The 21999-nt window shown below is 42.9% G+C and overlaps 1 protein-coding gene across 1 annotated transcript in view; it reads left to right on the plus strand.

The window, feature by feature from the left end:
• Positions 1-21999, plus strand: part of LOC125892140 (poly(rC)-binding protein 4-like) — a 56811-nt gene that overhangs the window by 17361 nt on the left and 17451 nt on the right. The window contains exons 2-8 of the mRNA XM_049581932.1: positions 2997-3186; positions 4334-4357; positions 5737-5769; positions 9208-9324; positions 15317-15448; positions 18238-18366; positions 21418-21492. Of these exons, the coding sequence (XP_049437889.1) occupies positions 3079-3186; positions 4334-4357; positions 5737-5769; positions 9208-9324; positions 15317-15448; positions 18238-18366; positions 21418-21492 (618 nt within the window). The 5' untranslated portion in view covers positions 2997-3078. The remainder of the gene's footprint in view (positions 1-2996; positions 3187-4333; positions 4358-5736; positions 5770-9207; positions 9325-15316; positions 15449-18237; positions 18367-21417; positions 21493-21999) is intronic.

The following is a 21999-nucleotide window of genomic DNA, read 5'->3' on the forward strand; positions in this document are numbered from 1 at the left end:
AATGTCCGCTGTTGATTTCTACCGAAGCTCTGAAGCCCCCAAAAAAAAAGATATTCCTGACAGCCCTGTGTTGATTATTAGTACAGAAATTAATCAGCAACCACTGTGATGATTCATTAATTATTTTAGTGATTTTTATCTACACTGGCGGCATGGCTCCGGAGATGGCAATGTCAGTCACTTGTCCTGTCCCCCACTTTGGTCTAAACTGAAATATCTCAACATTTCCTTGATGGACTGGCACAAAATATTATCCAGACAATCATGATAAAACCAAATCACCAGAATAAATGGTGGCGTGTTCTAAGTTTCTGCCATCCACAGATACTAGGGATACCCGACATTGGATTGTTTTTTTTTGCAGATGTACGATACACCAATTATAACAACTCATTTGGCTGATAACCAATATCGATACAACATGCTCCCTCAACTCCGTGTTTACCCAGAGCCATGTTTGCTCAGCCCTATGTTCCCTAAGCCCTGTATTTTCCCAACCCTGTGTTCCCTCAGCTCTATGTTCCCTTAGACCTATGTTCCCTCAGCCCTATGTTCGGTCAGCTCTATGTTCTCTTAACCCTATGTTCTCTCAGCCCTGTGTTTGTTCAGCCCTATGCTCCCTTAGCCCTGTATTTTCCCAACCCTGTGTTCCCTCAGCTCTATGTTCCCTTAGACCTATGTTCCCTCAGCCCTATGTTCACACAGCCCTATGTTCCCTTAATCCTATGTTTGCTCAGCCCTTTGTTCTCTCAGCACTGTTACTTTAGCCTTATGTTCCCTCAAACCTATGTTCCCTCAACAATGTGTTCCCTCAACACAGTGTCCCCTCAATGCCATGTTTGCTCAGTTCTTTGTTGCCTTAGCCTTATGTTCGCTCAGCCCAGTGTTCTTTCAGATCTGTGTTCCCTCAGCCCTGTGTTTGCTCAGCCTTATGATCTCTCAACCCTATGTTCCCTCGGCCCTATGCCCCTTCAACCCTATGTTCCCTTAGCCCTATGTTCCCCCAGCCCTATGTTCTCTTAGCTCTATGTTCCCTCAGCCCTGTGTTTGCTCAGCCTTATGATTTCTCAACCCTATGTTCCCTTGGCCCTATGCTCCTTCAACCCTATGTTCCCTTAGCCCTATGTTCCCTCAGCCCTATGTTCCCTCAGCCCTTGGTTCCCCTGATCAACCTCTGCCAATGAGGTAATATTTTCGCTGCTTTAATAACCTGGGCAACCCTAACCCAGTTATGGTAGGGCCAGCTGTGATGCTGAGGGAACACCGGGCCTAATTTGGGATGGAAAAAAAGTTCATTAGAGAACATAGGTTTGGGGGACCATAGGGTTGAGGGAACACTTGGCTGACCCTGATGGGACTGCTTGATTGGTGCCCAGGTGATGTATCAAAACACTTTGATTACCCCCAGATAGTGTTCCCATTGTGCGTGTTAGCAGCAGCATGACAGTAGCCTCTTCTCATCTTGTTTTCTTCAGAGTCAGTGTGGCTAAGCTAACCCACTTGGTCTGACAGAGCCCCTCAGGATCTGACATCAGAGAGGGTGGAAGGAGAAGGTTTTCTCTATTGCACCATCTAAAAAGCAGCTCTGACGGAGTACACCAGCAGCTTCAGTCCTGCTTAATTAAAAATGCCTAACATTCTCTGGATCCGGCTCCCTGGATGTGCTGCTTTTCGTCTGTTTATGTGACAGTAAACTGAATCTGTTTGGGTTTTGGACTATTGGTTGGACAAAAATAAAACAGCCATCTGAAGATTCCACTTTAGGTTTCTGGAATATTGTGATGACTGTTTCCTGACATAATAAAATGAATAAAGAAAATAATTATTAGTTGCAGCCCTAATGTGAAGCCTTTGTCCCATCTCTCCTTGCCTTTAAGTTCTGCTAATCACAGAGCATCTACAGAGTAGCTATATTTATGCATCACATATATATATCTGTCTCCTTCCCCTGTCCCAGCTGACAAATGTAAGCAAATATAAATCAAGAGGAAACATGAATGATTCCATGAACTAATTATACACATCACGCTGAGACTGAGCAGCCAGGTGACTCACACATTAATCATCATACCGTATGTCACATTACTGACATCCACGTAGCCGATACGACATTGTCATTCCGGGATCAGCACAGACTCTCCTCATTTGCTGTCTGCGTATAAATTCTGCCCATTTTTTTTCCTTCTCCTGCTGACTGTGATTGAGCAGATAAAAACCAGGTCCCTAAAGAAATTCCAAACATTTTCAGGTTTATGAGAACTGTTTCGAATTGAATTTGATTAACTTTGTATGAATCTCACACCACTCTCGGCTGAAAGGAAATTTCAATTTTTTTTTTTTGCATCCAATTTCACAAATCACTCAACTCGCTGTGAGAGGAACCGCTTGTCAGTTAATAAAGATACACAGATAGAGTGTTACTCATCGATGGCCACCCACAGTCTGTTAGGACCCCGAAGCTCTGATGAGATGCAACACCGCTGACACTGCTGGTGCTTCTGGTCAATATCCTGCACACACAATGCTCTTCATTATGACTTTGTTATGAATCACCATCAATATTACATCGACTCTAACTAATGAAGAAGTTCCTCACAGAGATACTTGATTCCAGCACGCTTTCAGAGGCCTCTCAATGGTATAAATGTATTTGATTTCAGCTTTGATTTGTCCTCTGTTCATCTGAATGCCTTTGATCTCCGGGAATTATCATTCAGTCAACAATGCAGTTAGATACAGCACACAGTTTCCGAGGAATGAATTAGAACACAGCCATTAGTTTAATAGTGGCACATTATGTTCAGTGAATAATGACACTGTATTTCCTGTGTGTGTGTGTGTGTGTGTGTGTGTGTGTGCACAGGAGCTACATCTTGGGTGCAAACAATGGAGTATGTGAGCATGGATGTATATGTATGTGACCTGATTCTCACATTCCTTTAGGGGCATGGATATTCTTTTTAAAATGATCAATATTTTATCTTATTCCCTCTCAGAGCGGCACTGAAGGACCTCGGAGAGCCAGAGAACGAGCGCTGGCCTTCGTCTGACTGTGTGACCAGCGAATGAGCCTTGTTCATGCGTCTCCCTGCGTGCCACTCCCACATCACTATGAACTGTGAGCAGGACTTTGCAGACGGGGGCTTGGGAGTGACCCTCACACTACGACTGCTCATGCATGGGAAGGTACGCGCCTCCTGCTCACATTGTTTATGAATGATTGAATTGCATGCTGCAGAACATAGGGGCCCTCTTTAGCATAACATCTGTCACCACATCGTGAATTATACACCAGATATGTATATAGAAGTTAAAAAATAATGAAATGCTACTATATGGATTATAAATGTTTTAGCTTTTCAAAGGAGGAGTGTGTAGGATTTAGTTGCATCTAGCAGTGAGGATTGCAGATTGCAACCAGCTGAAACTTCTTCCATGTGTCAAACGTGAACTCCCCGTTACAATTCCTTCAGTGTTCTTTATTCAGGAGGAGCCAAATTATCCGCAGGTCTCTTCCTCTCCAAAACAAACAAAACCAGGGAATTAAAACCAGTGAATAAAGCAGTTTCACATTACAAATCAGTATTTTTCGGACACTGTTTAGCGCAACACAGACGGGTCGCTAGCCCAGCACCTGCTACTGTGTGCCCACCTTTTGTCTTTGATAACTTAAGATCAAGATCTGTTACCTGGAGCCAAATTACCCACAGAGGTCTTTTTCTCTCCAAAACAAACAGACCTGTGGTCTTATTTATAAAGCAGTGTGTAGGATCCATACTAGAAATGTACATACAGACACAAGCCAAAAATGGAGTGCGCCAGAAAATATTCGACAATTCCTACAATCAGGCTTCCACCTCATCATCTGTGTCGCCAATTTCCCGTCTTCAAAATGTTTGTAAGCATCAGTCAGAGTTTCTCCCATCAAGTCTACTTTTACAAATCACATCTTTTGCATGGGAAATAGCGTAAGCCACTTTCAGGCTACATAATGTGAAGCATTTTTTTTTTTTCTCTGGCTCGTCACAACTATGGTGGCCGATGCAAACTAAAAAAACATGAATGGCCATATCTGGAGTAAGTGTATTGTTTTCTGTTCTGTCGAAACATGGTGGTGCAACGTGGCGATCTCCATGAATGAGGTCCTGCTTACTATGTAGATACAAACTGCTCATTCTGAAATCAGAAAAACACAGCGATTCTCATACACTGAAGTAAACATGCTCATTATATCATAATCCATTTCTGCCAGTAAATCCCCCTAAATCCTACACACTGGACCTTTAAAAGTGGATTTAGTGTATGTAATCACCTTTATCTTCTTGTATTTTAGGAGGTTGGCAGCATTATAGGAAAGGTAAGAATTCCTAGTTTTCTTCTACTTCACAAAACACTGCATATATATAAAAGCATTAATAATAGGAATGAAAGTCCTTTATCAGAGGTTGACGTTTTGTAATACTTTGCTTGTGTCTGATCTTATGTGTTTTGTATGTATTTTCCATCGATTTAAGTCAAACACCTTATTTATGCCTTTCTTGTGAATTCATAATACGCCTTTGTGGAATTATTTTCCTCCCCTCCTTGATTCTGTTTTGAGATCAGCGCAGAGCACAAAGCCCTCTAACAAACAATTGTTGTTCTGAATATCCCCATCCTAAATGTAATTGCCTTAAACCAACCCTCTTAAGACCTCGCCACAACCCCCACCACCCATAATGCAACCAAGTAATCCATCAAACAAAAACATTAGTGCGCTGACTGCAAGCCTCCTGTTGAAACTGAGCTCCAAAGACATATTACCGTTGGCCCCTTGTGGGCACTCTAAATGTCTGTTAGGATGGGCCTGGCTGCTCTATGCTGCATCAGTAGCTCCAGCTATCACGCCTCGTAATACAATACCTACAAAAGACATCAATAGAAGACAGAACGGGGACAAAAATAAATAAATAAGTGCAGGAAAATAAAGAGTGCTGGGAAGAAAGATGTCACAATGGATGCCACAGTGTGTTGCAGAAATCAAAATATCTAAAAGAAAATAGAGGAAAGAAAGAGAGATGAGCTTGGCACATACTGTGCAGCTCAACAGAGAGAGAGGCACTTGATCTGCGGCACTCGGACTAATAACTTGCCACTCCATCTCTCTGGCAAACCTCTCATCGGTTTCTCTTCAATAGAAGACAGACAACGAATCACAGTGCACCACATATAATAAGCCTCCCTAGAATATGACATAAATAACAGTGTAGCCCAGCGTGTTGGAGATGATACAGTTTTTGATACTCTTGTAAGGAATCATCAGAGGATGCACGAAGGTGTGAACAGAGGTGTGACAGCTTGGATGGACTAAAGCCAAAAGGAAATTGGGGACAGGAGAAGAAACAATTTAAAAACCAGCAGAGGACATGCTGCAGCGTGACACAAAATGTCTGACAAAATGTTCTTGTCCCTGCTGGCAGGAGGTCTTCACACTCGCTGCATATACAGCTATTACAGCAGGTGTACGTCCCCCCCTTCACAGATGTATTTGATATCTTTTTTGAGACAGCAGTGCAGAGGACACCACCGCAGTGCGTTGCGCATTGAAACTCTAGCTGAAATTTGTTCTGCTAAATTCCAATCAGACATTCGTGGTTTGAAATAGCAGGTTTCACTTAGAGGTCAAGGACACTGTGATGTTTCACACAAAGCATATTTGATTCTGTTTAAAGCTGTCCTTCATTTTCTTTTTTCCAGAAAGGAGAGACTGTGAAACGAATACGAGAAGAGGTACTGTGTCCACGATTAAAAGCTTTAAAAGATGTCAACTTTTCATCATCTGCATCAGTTATGCTATTTGTTGTTGATTTTTAAGTGTGTCTCTGAGTGACTGGCTGCGTCAGCATGCCATACATCCAAAACAGGCACACACTACACTGTTCCCTGTTTCTTACACCGACACATGAACCAACCACATCTCTCTTCTGCCTTCTGTCTTTGACCCTGTAGGTTCATGTCAAGAGAAAACATAATTCTATCTCAGAAGGTTTTTGGAAAATTGTATGTATTAATCATAAAGCCTTGATTCTCTGCTCAAACCCAACTAGGCTCAGCCCAAACCCCGCAGGTTGAGTCGGGCCCAACATTCCCCCGAGCTTAAATCGGGTCAGGCTCTCGGCAATTTTCAGCGTTAAAGTGTTTGCATATTAGGTACGACTGAATCATATCGTATCCGAATAAAATTGCAAAGCTCTCCACCTCCTGCTGGAGCTCCGACTGCTGGTAAGAGGCAGCAGCAATGCCAGACCTGGGTTTGTACCTGGGGCTGTGCTGCTGTCTGATATAGACATCAGAATAAAATTGAGACTGTTTCATAACCAGTTAAAGAGTCCTTGTAGTCACAATAGCAGTCCAGTGTGCCTGGGTATGGTACACAATAAGTATGTTTACATGCACAGTAAAGTTGAGCTACGGTTATAACTCGACTAGGCCGTTGGACCACTGTCCTTGTCCCAGTATACAAACACAGGAGGGAAATCGATTTGTTGACCAAAGCATGTCCAGCTCCACTACGATAGGTGGCAAACTGGTACCCTGGTGGACAACTTAACAGCTCTGTACATTTTGTCTGTCCAAAAATGCACGGCTCTGGATGTAGATTTCGCTGTGTTGTTAGCCATTTCTTCTTCCGTTACACATTTAATGCTTTCAACTTTTGGGTCAAAGCCTGGGGCGGACACTATGGAGCACATGCTGAGCGCCTTAGCCAGTTTGGGTCCGACTGAGTATTTACATGTTTAAGTAAGACTCCCAATTGCATCATCTGGTTGTGTTAATCTGATTTTGAAAAATTAGATTTTGTACGATTTTAAAAGTCCAGTTTTAGTTGGACTAATACAATAAATCAGTTTTCTCTAAAGTCATGTAAACGCACTGAATGTTCACACTACAACGTAGTGGACTTTGGGGTCAAGTGTACCCAGATCCAGGCCCGGGTCCCTGATGTGAAAGCCTCCTTGGAGCGTTGTATTTCTAGCGTTTCTATATAACTTTTCACTTCACTTTTACTGCATACTGTGCTTGCTGCTCTGGCTCCAGAACCAAACGGTGTATTCCAACATTGCCACAATACAACGGTCCAGTTGTGCCAGAGTGTGCTCAGAGTGGCTCCTTAGAAAGGCATCCAGTATCACAAATGTCCATACTGCACTGAAAAGACTTGTTTGCTTTAGCTGTAATCAATTAAAAAAATAAATCAACAGTGGAAATTCTGTTTTTAATCAGGCTCGGGTTGGGCTTGGACTGGCTCATATAGGGTCGTAGTTGTAGTTTTTGGGCACAATCAAACCTTTAATTAATAACAAAGCTCTTCCTCTGCCCGTGTCTGCCTGAGCATACAGAGCAGCAGCGATGCAGAGGACTGCCCACAACCTGCGTGTCAGGCACATCCAGGAAAGCTTACTAGTAAATATCACGAGTTCAGGTGGCCGCTTAAAAAAGTGATAAAGCAGCGCTCTGAGTAAACTATTAATAACTTACAGAAACATTGTGAGCTGCAGTCCACCTACCACTTTCTGCTCCCCCTCGGTCTCCCTCTGAAGCAAACACACACATACACACACATACCTTGGAGGGTTCAGTCCTTGTCTGTCCTTGTCTCAGTCCTCACTCCTGACAACTGCACTACTATAATTGCATAAAGTTGCCTGTTTGTGGGTCAGGTGCGGGTGGTTCATTAACGTATATTTTTTCGGGTTGGGCAGTGTAGATTGGCTCTCACACTGAGCTAGGTTGGTGCGGTTGTTCAAAAACCCTGACACGTGCGTAACTACAGAGCAGATACATCGTCCGAATTGCCTTTTGGGCAATAACGGCACCTTTTCAATTTAAATCCTCTCTCTCCATCATTCACTACCCCTCCTCTAACCGCTCTCTCACCAAATCCCTTTTCTTTCTCTTCCTGCCTAAAACAGCTTCCTTCATCTCTGTCTGCTCCTCCATTCCCTCTTTGTAAATCTCAAGGGTGCAGCCAAACTAATGCCGCTTGGTTAACTCTTTGTATTAAAAAGTAATTAGGCCAACACCGTGGCAGTACATTTCTTTCTCTGGCTGCTAAAGGTTTTATGTTGTACTTTATGAGGCAGAGGGGTAAACAGAGGAACAGTGAGGTGATGGGACAATACAGCCCTGCAGAGCTGCTGGATAAACCACTCACCCATGGTAGTCATTCAACCATTCATCCAGCCAGCCAGTTTTGGCCTTTGTTACTTCCCAACTGTATGAGCCTCATCCTGTCAGCCACTCCCCGGGCCTTACAGTCACAGTGGGAGCATGACTCACTGGAGTGACTGGAGAAAATGTCCCAGAGCTCAGAGCACTGTCCCGCCTCTGCTCATGTGACTTCAACTCAAGGACACAAAATGAAAGGAGAGGAGGGCAGGAGATCTGTCATCTGAGGGCAATGCCCCGAGAAGAAACTCTATTACGCTGTCACTCTGAGATAGAGATGTGCTCTATAGCTCTGTCTCACCTCCTTTGCCTCGTGTCACACGACTCTCCTTCCCGTGGGTGTGCTGTACTGTAGAGTGTGTCTCTTAGAACTCTTTCAACGGTTTGAAACCGAGTCATAAGATTACCTGAATAGAAAATACACTTTTTTGCTTTCTTGTGGAGAGTTAGATGAAGAGATCAATACCACTCTCAGATCTGTACGGTAAATGTGACGGTACAGCCAGAAACCAGTTAGCTTAGCTTAGCATGAAGACTGGAAGCAGGGGAAAACAGCTAGCCTGGCTATGTCGAAAGCTAAAATAAATCTGCCTAGCATCTAGGGCTGGGCAATATGGCAAAAAATATTATCACGATAATTTTCCCCGTATTGATTGATCTCGATATTTATCACGATATATAATTTGATAACGCTGCAAGTTTCAAAAGTATCCTGATAATGTCTGACACCTGGAGAATCCAAACAATTTTTCAGCTTCACACGGCACTCAGTTTGAGAAAAATATTTCCTGCCTGGGAGCTCGTACCTGCAGTCTAGCACTTTAATTTCTTGAACCCGTCTTTCCCCACTGTGCTCATGGGCATCATGTCTTTGGCTAAGTATGACACTGCGTCTGTTATATATCTGCTCCTTATTTGCAAGAAAGCAAATAAGGGTACTGCACTGACTACACTGTTAATGTTGACCATTAACTGACCTAATGACCATTGTCCCCACAGAGCAGCGCTCGGATCAACATCTCAGAGGGCTCATGTCCAGAGAGGATCATCACCATCACTGGCTCCACAGACTGCGTCTTCAGAGCTTTCACCATGATCACATACAAACTGGAGGAGGTAACTGACCATAATACATGCCATTCAGTGACCACATTTACATGCACAAACACATATTTCATTATTTTTCCCGATATGACAATATTCTGAATTTGATTTGAGACATAAGGACATCATATTCCTTTGGATTAGGGTTGCAACCAACTAAGAATTTTCCTAGTAGATCAATAGTTGTCATTTAGGGCCATTAGTAGACTAGTCGCCTGCATGTTTACATATTAACTGAATCATTAAACTATATATTTTGGGCGGGGCAACACAATGGTTTGAGTTCAAGGTCTCAGTACAAGGGTTGTGTTCACCTGGTTGAACAAGTTTGTCACCAGTGAAAAACTTTGAAAAAATCCTTTATTTTAGTTCAGTTAGCTCCAGCCGTTTCACCTCGATATTTTGATATGTATATCCAGCCACCTGTAAATAGGAATATTGGTGGAATATTTATCTTTATTAGACATGTAAACAGCTTAGTAGGAATATTTCTATTATTTTTTAGAGTAAGGGCAAAAACTGGAATATGCGGTGCATGTAGACGTCAATGTCACTGCATACAACAAAAATCCACTCAATCCATCATCATAAAGATTTTGCTGTAAAAAAAAAATAAAAAATGAGGACTGATCTCTTGTGGCTTTTTACAGAGAAAACCAATCAGTGTGCAATCAGACGTTGTCTGTGGCAGGCTTTTGGAAGTTGTCAGTCTTTGTGGAGCCAAACTAACTTGTTTCTGAGACGTGAAAAAAAGTGCAAGAAGCCATTTCACAGCGTTATTACAAGAAACCTCTTCCCTAGCTTCATCCCAACATTACCACTAATGCACTTTTATCGCCATTGATTATACTCTAAACTAAAGTGATGGAAGGAAAACTTTCCAGCTGTGTTTCATAGCACTTGATGTGCTCTCAGATACGATTACACTGCAGATGAAAATTTGGGATAAGTGGATTAAGCTGCTGCTCTTGTACAACCATGACGTGATGTGTGTTGTACTGTTAGTAATTTGTCTGGTGATGTCACACAAATGCTTTTCTCTGGGCAACACATGTTCAGTCCACTCACAAAAAGAGCGAGGGATGCTAATTTGTACCTGTTAATGAGAGGGATTTGTACACCTTCTCATCGTCTACTAATGAGTTATAGATGACAGCTTCCTCTTGCCATTAATCCCCATGGTGACTGTCCATCACCGCGCTAATTAATATGGTGGAATGAGAGCCGTCTTCGCTCTGATTTAGCATCACAGCAGACCCTGGCAGGGAAACAGGTGCTCCCCACGCAGGTCGACAGCCTTCAGTAAACACACGCTGGCTGGGAGCACAGTGCAGTATTCATTAAAGATCTTTCACACTCACCTCTTTTCAACCCTGAAACTCTTGAGTTTCCATGGCAACATGTTGGCTGACCCACTGCGCGCCGCTTCCACCATAGTTGAGTTATTGTATGTGTGACACATTTAATTAAAAACAAAGGGGGAATAATCTGCTTTTTGGCCTCTGAGTATTAGACTTGGCATTTGTTTCTGTCTCAATACTTTATGATTAGACAGGCGCACTTAGTTCTTTCATTGGCAGTTGATCACTTGTGTGTGTTTCCGTCTGTGTTTTATGGATGAAGTCCCCCCCCCTGACTGCTGCACATTAGTGCAAACACACACATTTATGCAAATTAAGTGATCTGATAATCTGGAAAGACATGCTCTAACAGCACAGTATATTCACTACAGTATCATACATGTATTTGTTCCCAGGTGTCAAGGCACAGCATGCATGAAAGCCGCATAATCTGTCTGTGCTGGAGTGCCACAAGCAACACAATATGCTTTGGGGATTTAAGCCCAGTAACTCTTTTGTGTGAGCACTGCCTGTGTATCCTGCTGTCTTATTTCCGCCAGTGCGCTTTGTGGGTTTCTTTTTATTTTTTCGCTAGGATGTCACAGGAAAGTATGGGAACGTTCACAGTTGTTAAGATGTGGCTCATATTTTTAGATCAAATCAAGAAAATGACGCCCAGAGTCTTGTGATTGTACAGACGAGCTGCCTCCTCTAATGAGACGAGATGTCAGAGAGCCCGATCCGCCTCACTAAATATAGACGTGGAGCAGAGAGGCACAAGTGCCACATCAGAGTATGCTTTTTAAATATAAAGTTCACCGTTATTGGAGACATTATGCAGCTCCCTTCATAAGTAAAATCCCTTGAGGTGGCGCGTCCATGCTGTCCCGCTCTTAAGTCAAACTCTGCTAATTTTATTGCAAACACAAGCCGTTGAAAAACAAGCAGCCGGCTTTGCATTCTGTCACACATTTTGTTGTGGGTTGAACTCTGATGGGAAGAGAGACAGCACGGCATATTTACATTTCAAAGGTTCACTGAGACACACTGTTCATTAATTAAAAGCTCAATCTCCACCCACAGGAGAGCAGACACAGGATGTTTGCTACCTGCACTGTAAAAACACTCATCAAATCAGTGAGGTTCTTCATCCAAATATATCATGCAGATAACAGAGACATATGTTGCACCCATTCTTTCTTCAACTGTGATTATCATCAGACATAAAATGATGTATAATTGGACTGTAGTCATAGCGATCTATCAGACTTTAGGCACTTAAAGTATTTCCTCCCATGCTCTCATGACTTTTCCACAATGTGTGTCCAACATTCCTGTAGTTTAAAGGAACAGTTCAACAATTTGGGAAAGTTAGATAAGACGATTGATACCAGTCTCATGTGTGTGATTTAAAGGCTAAGATTCATAATAATACCGAGATACTGGATCCCAACATGGCGCTTATTCACTCCAATGGAGTTGACGCATACAGCGAAAAAAAAAGGTTTCTAGCTTCCAGGTTTACTTCCCAGTGAAAATGTGGAGTAACATTTCTCCTGCTGGCCCCACCCGCGAGTTATGTTTATGTCTCATACTAGCCTGAGTGTCAGACTGAAGCTCCCAGAACCTTCAGTCTGACATGGCTTCCATTGAAGGCGATTTACAAGGGGGAGGGAATTAGATTTTTCCATAACCAATCAGTAGAGATCAACGACTCACCCAGAATCTGACGTCATTAGTATCCATGCCTCGGGGTGCCGAAAACAAGCGAGCATTGCCCGTTCAAAATGTCTCCGTCGTCGTGCATGCCCGGCACCATCCCCGTTAAATCCAGTGTAGCAGCTTCCTTAATTTGGTCCTTCATCAACGTGAGTAGTGGTGAAATACCTCGATAGCATCATTAATGTGGTCTGTAGGATCTGTAGCGGTCGCCATTGTTGCTATCCTCACCAGTTACCCACGGGCGCACAGCTTGACATCAGCGTGGCGCTGATTGGCTAATCGCTAAACCCGCCCCCACCCCCAGCATTCATTGGTCCTTCCATCGTTTGGACGAGATAAATTCATTGCAGTATGCCAGACCAGAGATGCAAGCCTACTCAGTTGAGTGGGCGGGGTCTATGGTCTGGAACCAGGCTAGTCTCATACAGCATCTGACCTATACTGACTTGTATCTGTGCAGGGTTTGTCACAAGAGAGCTATCTTCACACTCCTCTACTGAAGGGGCCGATGTCTGTGCACATATCTAAAACCTGAGAATCAAACACACTCCAGGCAAACTAGATTAGCTACGTCACTAACACAAAAGCCAATCACTGTCTAATACAGGAAGCATGTATCACTGGAGGAACAGACTTCAACGCCACCTGCAGTGCAGAGCAGACTTATTACATGTCGGGTTGGGTACTGTTGCCATTTCAGCAGATACTGGTTCTGGTACTGGTATTACTGGTATGCAACTGTACTTTTTTTTTGCATTTAACTTTTACTTTGTAATAACAAAAGTTACATTTTTGAACAAGCTGCAGGGGTGACTAAAACACAATTCTGCTCCTCTACCATTTTCTGATCACACATAGAGCTAATTGTCTGTCTCTGTATATCTTTCTGTTAATGCGTGTGTGTTTGTCTGCTCAGCGAGCAGTGATGCTAGGCTAAAGAAAAAACAAAGAAAATAGACCACGAACTGAAACTAGATCAGCACTGCAGCCGATGGAGCACTCAACGGATCAACCGACAGAGAGCTCTGTGGCCGGCTTCCCGGTTTCGGGGCACTTTGCAGCACTTCCACCTTTAACATGAACCAGTATTCTGTAGTACCAAGTAATTCGGGCATTCATTCATTCTCTGTAACTGCTTATCCTTTCTGGGGGTGCTGGAGCCTATCCCAATTGTAACTGGGCGAGAGGCGGGGTACACCCTGGACAGGTCGCCAGACTATCCCAGGGCTGACACATAGACACAGACAACCATTCACGCTCACATTCACACCTACGGACAATTTAGAGTCACCAATTAACCTGCATGTCTTTGGACTGTGGGAGGAAGCCAGAGAAAACCGCTGACACGGGGAGAACATGCAAACTCCACACCGAAGGGCCCCAGGGTTCAAAAGGAACCCTCTTGCTGTGATGCGACAATTCTAACCTCTGCAACACAATGACGCCACGTAATATGGGCAGTATCCCTAAAAGAGTAACTAGTTCGGTATCTAATCCTAATCTCAACCAGACGGAACATTCATGTTTGAGCTTCAGTCTGGGTCTGACTGAAGCTCAAACATGAATGACTGGATCTCTACAATTTTTACTCTTATGTTTCCTGTAGTGTTCGTGTTACAGGACACACTGATGGTAGCCATCTTGATGCGCACTGCTCTGTTACTGGTTAAACTAGCGCAAGCATCAGTGGTGGGTGGGGCGCAAGGCCAGATCAAGAAGTGCTCATTAAGGGAGACAGAGTAGATCTGAATCTGGCCTGTTTTCAGAGGGGAGCTTTTTAATGTGGGAAAAGCATGTTAAACAAAATTAATAATAGCAGAGTGTTTTCACATACTTTAAAACGTGTCTGGAGGGGAACTTTAAAGGATCAATAATCTCATAACTGTAGGCAAGAAATCAAATATGCATGTCTGAAAATGTCAAATTATTCCTTATAACTGGACCTCATCTGATAGCAGTTTCATTAGATTGCGAGAAAAGGGACTAAGCAAAATGTAGATGTATAAACCTTCATATTACATCCTCTCAGTCAGTTCTTTTCAAAAAGATTTGTGTAAAGAAATCCCAAGGTAACCAGCTCCAGTGTATTTGCAGTAGGAAGGACACACAGACGAGATGTTCTGGCTCAGTTTTATGCAGCAGAGTGAAAATCTCAAAGCACGATTTGCTCTCCACCAGTGCTGCAATTAATGTCCCCCCTTTCATGGAGAATTCAGCAGTTCATATGAATGACTGAACAGCCTTTTAAGACCCCACACAGGACTGGATTACAGCTCCTACATTGCTGGCCAGTCTCCTGTGGACTCCCAGCACACAGTGAAACTTACAGAGGTTGATTAGGTGCAGATGCTAGATGGTGCTTAGATCCACCTGCCACTTCCAGTATAGATCCTATCTGCCTTTTTCTGATATTCCATTTGATGCAGTGGAAATTAGGTTTGGCTACATTTGCCTCGTTTCCATCGAGCACTTTTGATATGGTACCTTTAGAGCCGAAAGTAACCCTTCAGACATGGTACCTAGACCGTAGAGTTTCCTCAGCAAACAGTTCTCTGAAATGGTGGAGTCATGAGTATAGCATCTGCTCTTTAAAGTTTTGAATGTTGGTATTACTGGGGAGGTTTAGTTTCACAGTTTCATTGTAGTATTCTAAACATTCAGCCAAGTTATTTGCTGAGTAAGGCGTAAGGATAAAACTGTAATTGAAAGTATGTTTAGATTAATGTAAAGCCTAAATTGTCCAATAAAATGAGCTCACTTCCTCTTCTAACCTAATTGTTGGAGATAAAACCCTCCAGTAGCTTTTCTCTTCCTCCATTTTCACTTTGACCTGCATGTTTTTTTCTCTCTGGGACTCTCCCTGTCTCTCTCTCTCTCTCTGCTCTTTGTTTCCTGTCGCCTCTCACCACATTTTTTTTTTCTTTCCCCACATCTCCCTCCAGGACCTGACCGCACTGGTGGCCAACGGAACCATCAGCTCCAAGCCACCAGTCACCCTGCGGCTGGTCATCCCTGCCAGCCAGTGTGGCTCTCTCATTGGGAAAGGGGGGGCCAAGATAAAGGAGATCAGAGAGGTGAGCAGCCAGAACACAAATCTACTCCATCCTCCCCGTCCTTGCTGCACAGGCAGCTGGACCAACATTGAAATATGGAGAGAAAAAATCTGCTTCTGGAGATGAGGGAAAATAAACTGCAGCTGGAAGGAAGAGATATTTCATTTCCCACAATTCTACTGTTTTTTTTTTCTTTTTTTGTTGTTTTTTTTCCCCCTGCTGCTGTTTTGTTTTGTGCCTTATACTAGTGTAAGTCCTCCTGCTTGTGCTAATACATTTTAGGTAAGTGTTAGATGCTCTTATTCAGAATCACTGCAGCAACAAAATGGTGTAAAATAATGAATGTATGAATAATTTGTCATAGATCATATCATAACATGCAAATTACATCAAAGCAGAATTTAAATAAAATACAAAAATTACAAAGATGCACTAGAAGTATTAGTAACGAGTCTACTGCCATGCTAGAAGCGCTGTGACACTTCTTTGAGTTACATGCTAACGTAAGGTTGTGACCATGCTGTAGCAGGTCCAATGTTTACCTATAAACTGTATAAATATAATGAACATAGCCAGCGTGACGTCACCAATTGGTTTGTGGGCTCATGTTTTGAAGAGTCGAGTTCCATGGCCATCCCCATCTTGTTTTTAAGAGGCAGAAGTGACCATATGTGGACGAGAGGGTGGAGCTGTGGAGGAGCGAGGGGTGGATCTGACTCACAGACTGTAGCGATACCTTGCAGACAACCTGTCCCTCAAAGCGTCCATGCCATTAATTATGTGTAACTTTAAAAAACCCACTAACATCTGGCAGTACAATCAGCATTCACTCCCGGCTCAAGTGACTCTGCAGCAGTCACATTTATTTATTGGCTCCAGCTCCGATTGGCTCCGACTGGCAGTGACGGAAACTCAACATCCGGGGGGATGTGCTAATTTTAGCCCCTTTGCCGGTGCAGTGCTATGACAGGATGCCACAATGTACCATCTGTCTCCATCCGAGCAGCACTATTTCCAAATTAGTTGGTACCGAGTTTGCAAGAGAGACCGAATAAAAAACAGATAAAAAAAGACATAACCACCGTAACATTTTCAGTGGCTTTAATGCTGCTTTCTACTGTTTACTAACCTGTTTTACGGCCTGTTGTTACGGCAAACATGACACACCAGGTAAAGCACAGAAAAGCAAACTCACCTACACCAGAGCTGTGTACACACTTTAGGTCTACTGCAGTGATACTCAACTTGCGGCCCGCGGGCCAAATCTGGCCCCCAGTAGGCAGCTGGGTGGTCCCCCAGCCATTTTCTAATCCACAATGGAAAAAAATTGATTCACACTGGGATTTATTTTTACTTGTAATATAAATATGGTGCCAGAGTGCATTTAATAAAGCATCATATTAGAGATTATTTATCAAAAAAGTGCCAGGCAAGAGGCAGAGGTCCAGTTTAAGCCCTGAATGTTCTCAATACTTAGAAACACCCAAAGTAAGTTGAGTATCCCTGGTCTACTAGCAATGGGAAAGGAGTCTATCATCTATTTTAGCAGGTTTTCCTGTGTTTCAAAAATGGCATATACTGTCCGCGTAAATTATGGTGGAAAAGGGAATTATATAAAAAATACAGTAGAGTTGTCATGAAGGTGGAAATTAGCCATAGCCACATTTTGTACCGGGCTGTTTATTTCGGCTGTAATGTTATCAAGGAACTGCAATTTATGGCACTACCACATTGGCTTCATTTTTCACCCCTGGAGGTTGCTGCTAGAGTTCACCATGGTCACCATTTTGCATGCTAACATTCGCTAATTATCACAAAACAGGAAGTACAGCAGAGACCAAGGGGCATGTCATGAGTTTTGCAGTTACATGATCATTGGGCAAATAAACATTTCTGGCCTGCTGGTGGCGCTCGATAAAATGTCAGTGGATCACCAGTAATCTTACAATTCACCCGCTGGAGAACATGAATGTCTGTCCATGATTTAATATGAATCCATGCAATAGTTGTTGAGATTTTCCACCCAGAGCACAGTGGTGGTATCTGCACTTAGGCTGGCACCAGACTAAAATTGGATTTGGCTATTAAGGCAGGAAATTAGTGAGACAATGAAGTCCGATAGATCACCTAACACAACAAACAGCATGACTCAGCAGTGGCAACTTTGAAAGGGAAAAACTCCTGACTTCATTTAGGCCCAGTTGAAACATCAGGATTAAACATATCAGATCTGTTGCCAGAGACGTCTGTCACTGTAACTTTAGCTCTGTACCGATCTACAAATAGTCTCTCTCTCATTTTAGCCTTTACCTTCACTGGCAATGGCATCCAGTTGTTGTTTTTTGCGGTTAGACGGATTTTCTCGTCATGTTCATAACCCAGATTTGTTTCACTTGCAGATTTGTTTTGTTTGTTCGGTTGCCACAGGACACATGCTCACTTAGAGAAGCATTTTGTGATGTAAGTGGTTCAACAATGGCCTCCAAAAACCCTGCAGTCTGATAGAGACATCAGCAGATAAATCTTTAAAACTCTCCCTTTTGCCTGCAGACATGCTATATTAGGTATATATGAGCTAAAATTGAGAGAATTACCTCGGCTGACCACAGGTGACTTTTCATTTATCTCTAACCTGACAGTACTTGACGTTAAACATACAGCACGGTTGGTCTCCGACAGTATAGGTGGAATAATATAAGGTCAGCGAAGCCAGCAGGGAGGCACGGAAAGCAGGCATGGCAGAGTAATAACGACTTGTCTTATCTCCGGAATCAAGCTAATCTTTTTTTCCAAAACCCTATCATTTGCAGAGCACCGGAGCTCAAATACAGGTGGCAGGGGATTTGCTGCCCAACTCCACTGAGCGAGGGGTGACGATATCTGGGAATCAGGAGTCTGTAATCCAGTGTGTCAAGCTCATCTGCACAGTAATCCTGGAGGTAGGAAGCGTACCATTCCTCTCTCTTACTACCCTCACTTAGCTGACATGTTGTCGGAGCTCTGCTGCTGCAGCTGTATGAAGGAAATAATTGCTGTTGACATGCATGTTTTCATTTCACCGGCATGCATTGATTGTTTATTGCACTGCAGCAGAAGTTGATGCATTTTTAGTGGGCTGTGCTGTTCTTCTTTGTTACATAATGCTGCTATGATTAGATTCACAGTGCTGCTGAACATAGATTGTGTAACAATATCCTCATTAGAGATGTTCCAATACCATTTCCGCCTTCCGGATACCGATACCCAAACATGTGTATCAGCCAATAACAAGTGCTGACCCAATACCATCTGCGTTAAGAAAAGTTAACAGCTGTATACCACTGATCCTTCCTGATATCAGACTGAACTGTGAATTTGTTTAACTCCGTTTCCATCTTCAGTTTGACACTGAAGATGGGGAGGGGCACCAAATAGGCGGAGTCTGCACACCAGCTGTTGTTGCTGCTAAATTGCAGTGGTGACAGCAGCGTACATGTCACCATGACCACATGGCCCATACAATCTAATCAACAGAGATGAACATCATTGCGACTTAAAGAAGTTTTTCACCACTAGAAAGATGGTCTTTTCAAAAATCTAGTCTGTCAATGCAGTAGGAAGACACAAATACTTTTGGAATTGGTGCTACATGACCAGAGAAAACAGAAAAAAAGGAATGTGGCATTCACTTCTGCCCAAAAGGTAGAAAACCTACAACAACCAGAAAGCACAGCGCCGCACCGGACCAGTAAATGCTCCTGCTGTAATGGGAACTCATCTGTTTGACACAATGGTGTCAAGCTGGTAATAAACAATCTGGTATTAAAAGGTCAGCTAAAACAGGTTTCTAAAAACATCAGAGGCAACACAGTACCAGAGTCCTGGCTTATATTTGATCAGCACTGCCTAGTTTTACAGTTTGATCTCAGTTTTTTTTCAGCTTTTGTTTTCAATATGCAGAAAACAGTATGGTGTCCACTTCCTGTTGACAAACTCTCACTGTAACAGCTAAACAGGGCACTAAAATATGTTTCTGAAGACATTTTAAGCAAGAAATAGGCACTGCAGTAACATAATCTTGGTTTATATTTGATCAGTACTGCCTAGTTTTAACGTTTGATTGGAGGTTGGTCTGAGTTTGAGGGAGAAAGGGGGCGGATCTGTCTCTTGAGCCACTTCTATACTCTTTGCGTCCATGGTGGTGGCATAGGTGGCGGGTAATATGAAACTACAGAGGTACAGTCTGTAGTTGGAGAAACAGCCCCAGAACCAGCGATAACACATCAACCAATGGAGTTCCATTGGGTGGGAACAGGGAGATCTAGGCACTGGTTAGATGGAGGGAAGTTTACCACAGTTAATTTACACATACTGCCCACACTGTCACGATACAAAGCTGGTTGAAAATGAGCAAATTACTATGTCAGATAAAATCACATTGTGAAAATCACCGTGCAGGCAATTATTTGTCAACTAGGAAAACAATCATGGCTTTTGCCCCATAGGCTGACATTGTTTTGTCAGCTGACAATAACGTGGTTGCTGCCGCTCGCTGACAGATTACACTCCATTTAAAGAGTTGTCCCAGCCCTCGCCCTTATGCATTTAGCGAAGCACCGGTGCACTGAAATGGAGTGGAATCAATCCAACATCATAAAGTCCACACTGATGCGCAGCCATGTCAACATACATGTTTTGCAGGGCTTTTAAGAGCGGAGCGGAGCGGAGCAAAGTCAAAACAAATTACATTGTCAACTGTTATGAGAGGAGCCTCAATAGCAGCATTTGCCTTGTCAATAACACTCGCCAATGTTGTTATTAATCCTCATTGGTTCCATCACATCGCTTGAACATGCTTGACAACAGCGTGACAACGGCGTTAGTCCCACCAAACTACTTTCAAGTTTATTGATAAATTACGTGGTACCGGATCAATGCTTGGTGTGCGTACTTGCCAATACCCAATCCAGCATCTTAGGCAGTATTGGAGGCATTTTGGGTACTGGTATTAGTGTCAGAACAACTCTAATCCTCATCTGACACAGGAAATGTCAAGAAAGTACATAGTTTCTTTATTGTTTTGACCTCCTGTGCTCTAATCTGCCAGATGAGACGTTTTGGCGAAGAGTCAAAAGGTGCTGCTCTCAGGTCAGAGCCCAGTATTGTTGGAGAGGACACTAATCTGCTGAAGGAAAACACACTGGCCTGCAGCAAAATCTGTCCACCTTTAGACAACAGCTCTCTTGAGAAAATCGAGGAGGAGATGAGAGAAAAACAACCCCGAGCACAGTTTCTCCCTGTGTGTTCATGGAAGTGCACAAGTCCTTTTTGTTTTAGCATTGCAGCTGGACCTGACTGACTAATTGCTAGTTTGATCCAGTTTTTCAGGGCTTTCTTCAAAGGCTTGCGAGTTTCATTAGGATTCTGTACCAGCGGCTTCTTGCTTTTGGCTCCAAGATTTAAATTATGCAAAGTTATACAAAGAATTTGCTGTGACTGCGCCCGCAGAAAAGATGCTCTACATTTTAAACCCCAAAACAGTATCGCCAACATTGCAGTTACTCGATAAGATATACGGTGTCATGTACTCTGTATAATCTCCTTTTCTCATTGGTGTTTGAAGAATTTTATCTTCAAATGTCTCCTTGTCAGTGGATGCTTGATTTATCCAGAGGGCAAACCACTGCAGAGCCAGCAGCTCCAATGCAAACTAAAGCTCAGAGCTATTATCCACAAAGAGCTCTCACCACACGGCTTCAATAATTCAATGAATGACTAATATTATCAAACAGAAACAAGGAAGGGAATAATGTCGGTGTCATTACCAGTTTAGTTCATCATTAATTGTTATTGTATCTTAATGTACCAGAGTTACACACTATTTGCACTTAGTGTCTCACTCTTTGACAGGAGAACTGATGTCATTTCAGAGAAGATGAGCTTATTCATGTCTTTGAGGTTTCCAATAAGCATTTATTAAAACCTCTGACCCCTTGTCTTTGACTTTTCAGTCTCCTCCAAAGGGTGCCACCATCCCCTATCGACCGAGCCCCTCACCAGCTGCCCTCCTCATCGCGGGAAACCAGGTGAGAACCATTTTACCACACAAGTTGTGTAGCTATGATATGGTAGCACAGCGGTTCTCACACTGTGTAGTGAATCCTGCTTTATGGTTTTAGGGGCTTCACAGGGGGTTAGAGTTAGACCAGGGGAGGAAATGTGGATCTTGAATGAGCTGAAGATGAATGAATCTGTTTCCTGTGGGAACAGTAAAAGTGCTCTGAAGCTAGTGAGGCTATTATTTTACAAGTTTTATTCAAACAGCAAGATTTTTTAAGTTTAAGATGAGCAGATCAGGAGAGAAATCTAAATTCTTGGTATTTTTTCAAAAGAATAACATACAATTTGGCTATTTTGTTAGATGTTAAAAAATACTGTTAAACGTTTTTGTTATTTTACTTATTTAAATGATTCCCAGGACGATGGAGGGCAAATGCCATGCTAACGGCTCTGTTAGGCTGAAGGCAAATGCTTGCAGATGTTTAGCAAGCATAGCGTTTACCATGTTCACCATCTTAGTTTAGCATGTTAGC

The sequence above is a fragment of the Epinephelus fuscoguttatus genome, linkage group LG7, assembly GCF_011397635.1.
Source record: "Epinephelus fuscoguttatus linkage group LG7, E.fuscoguttatus.final_Chr_v1".
NCBI classification, from domain to species: Eukaryota; Metazoa; Chordata; class Actinopteri; order Perciformes; family Serranidae; genus Epinephelus; species Epinephelus fuscoguttatus.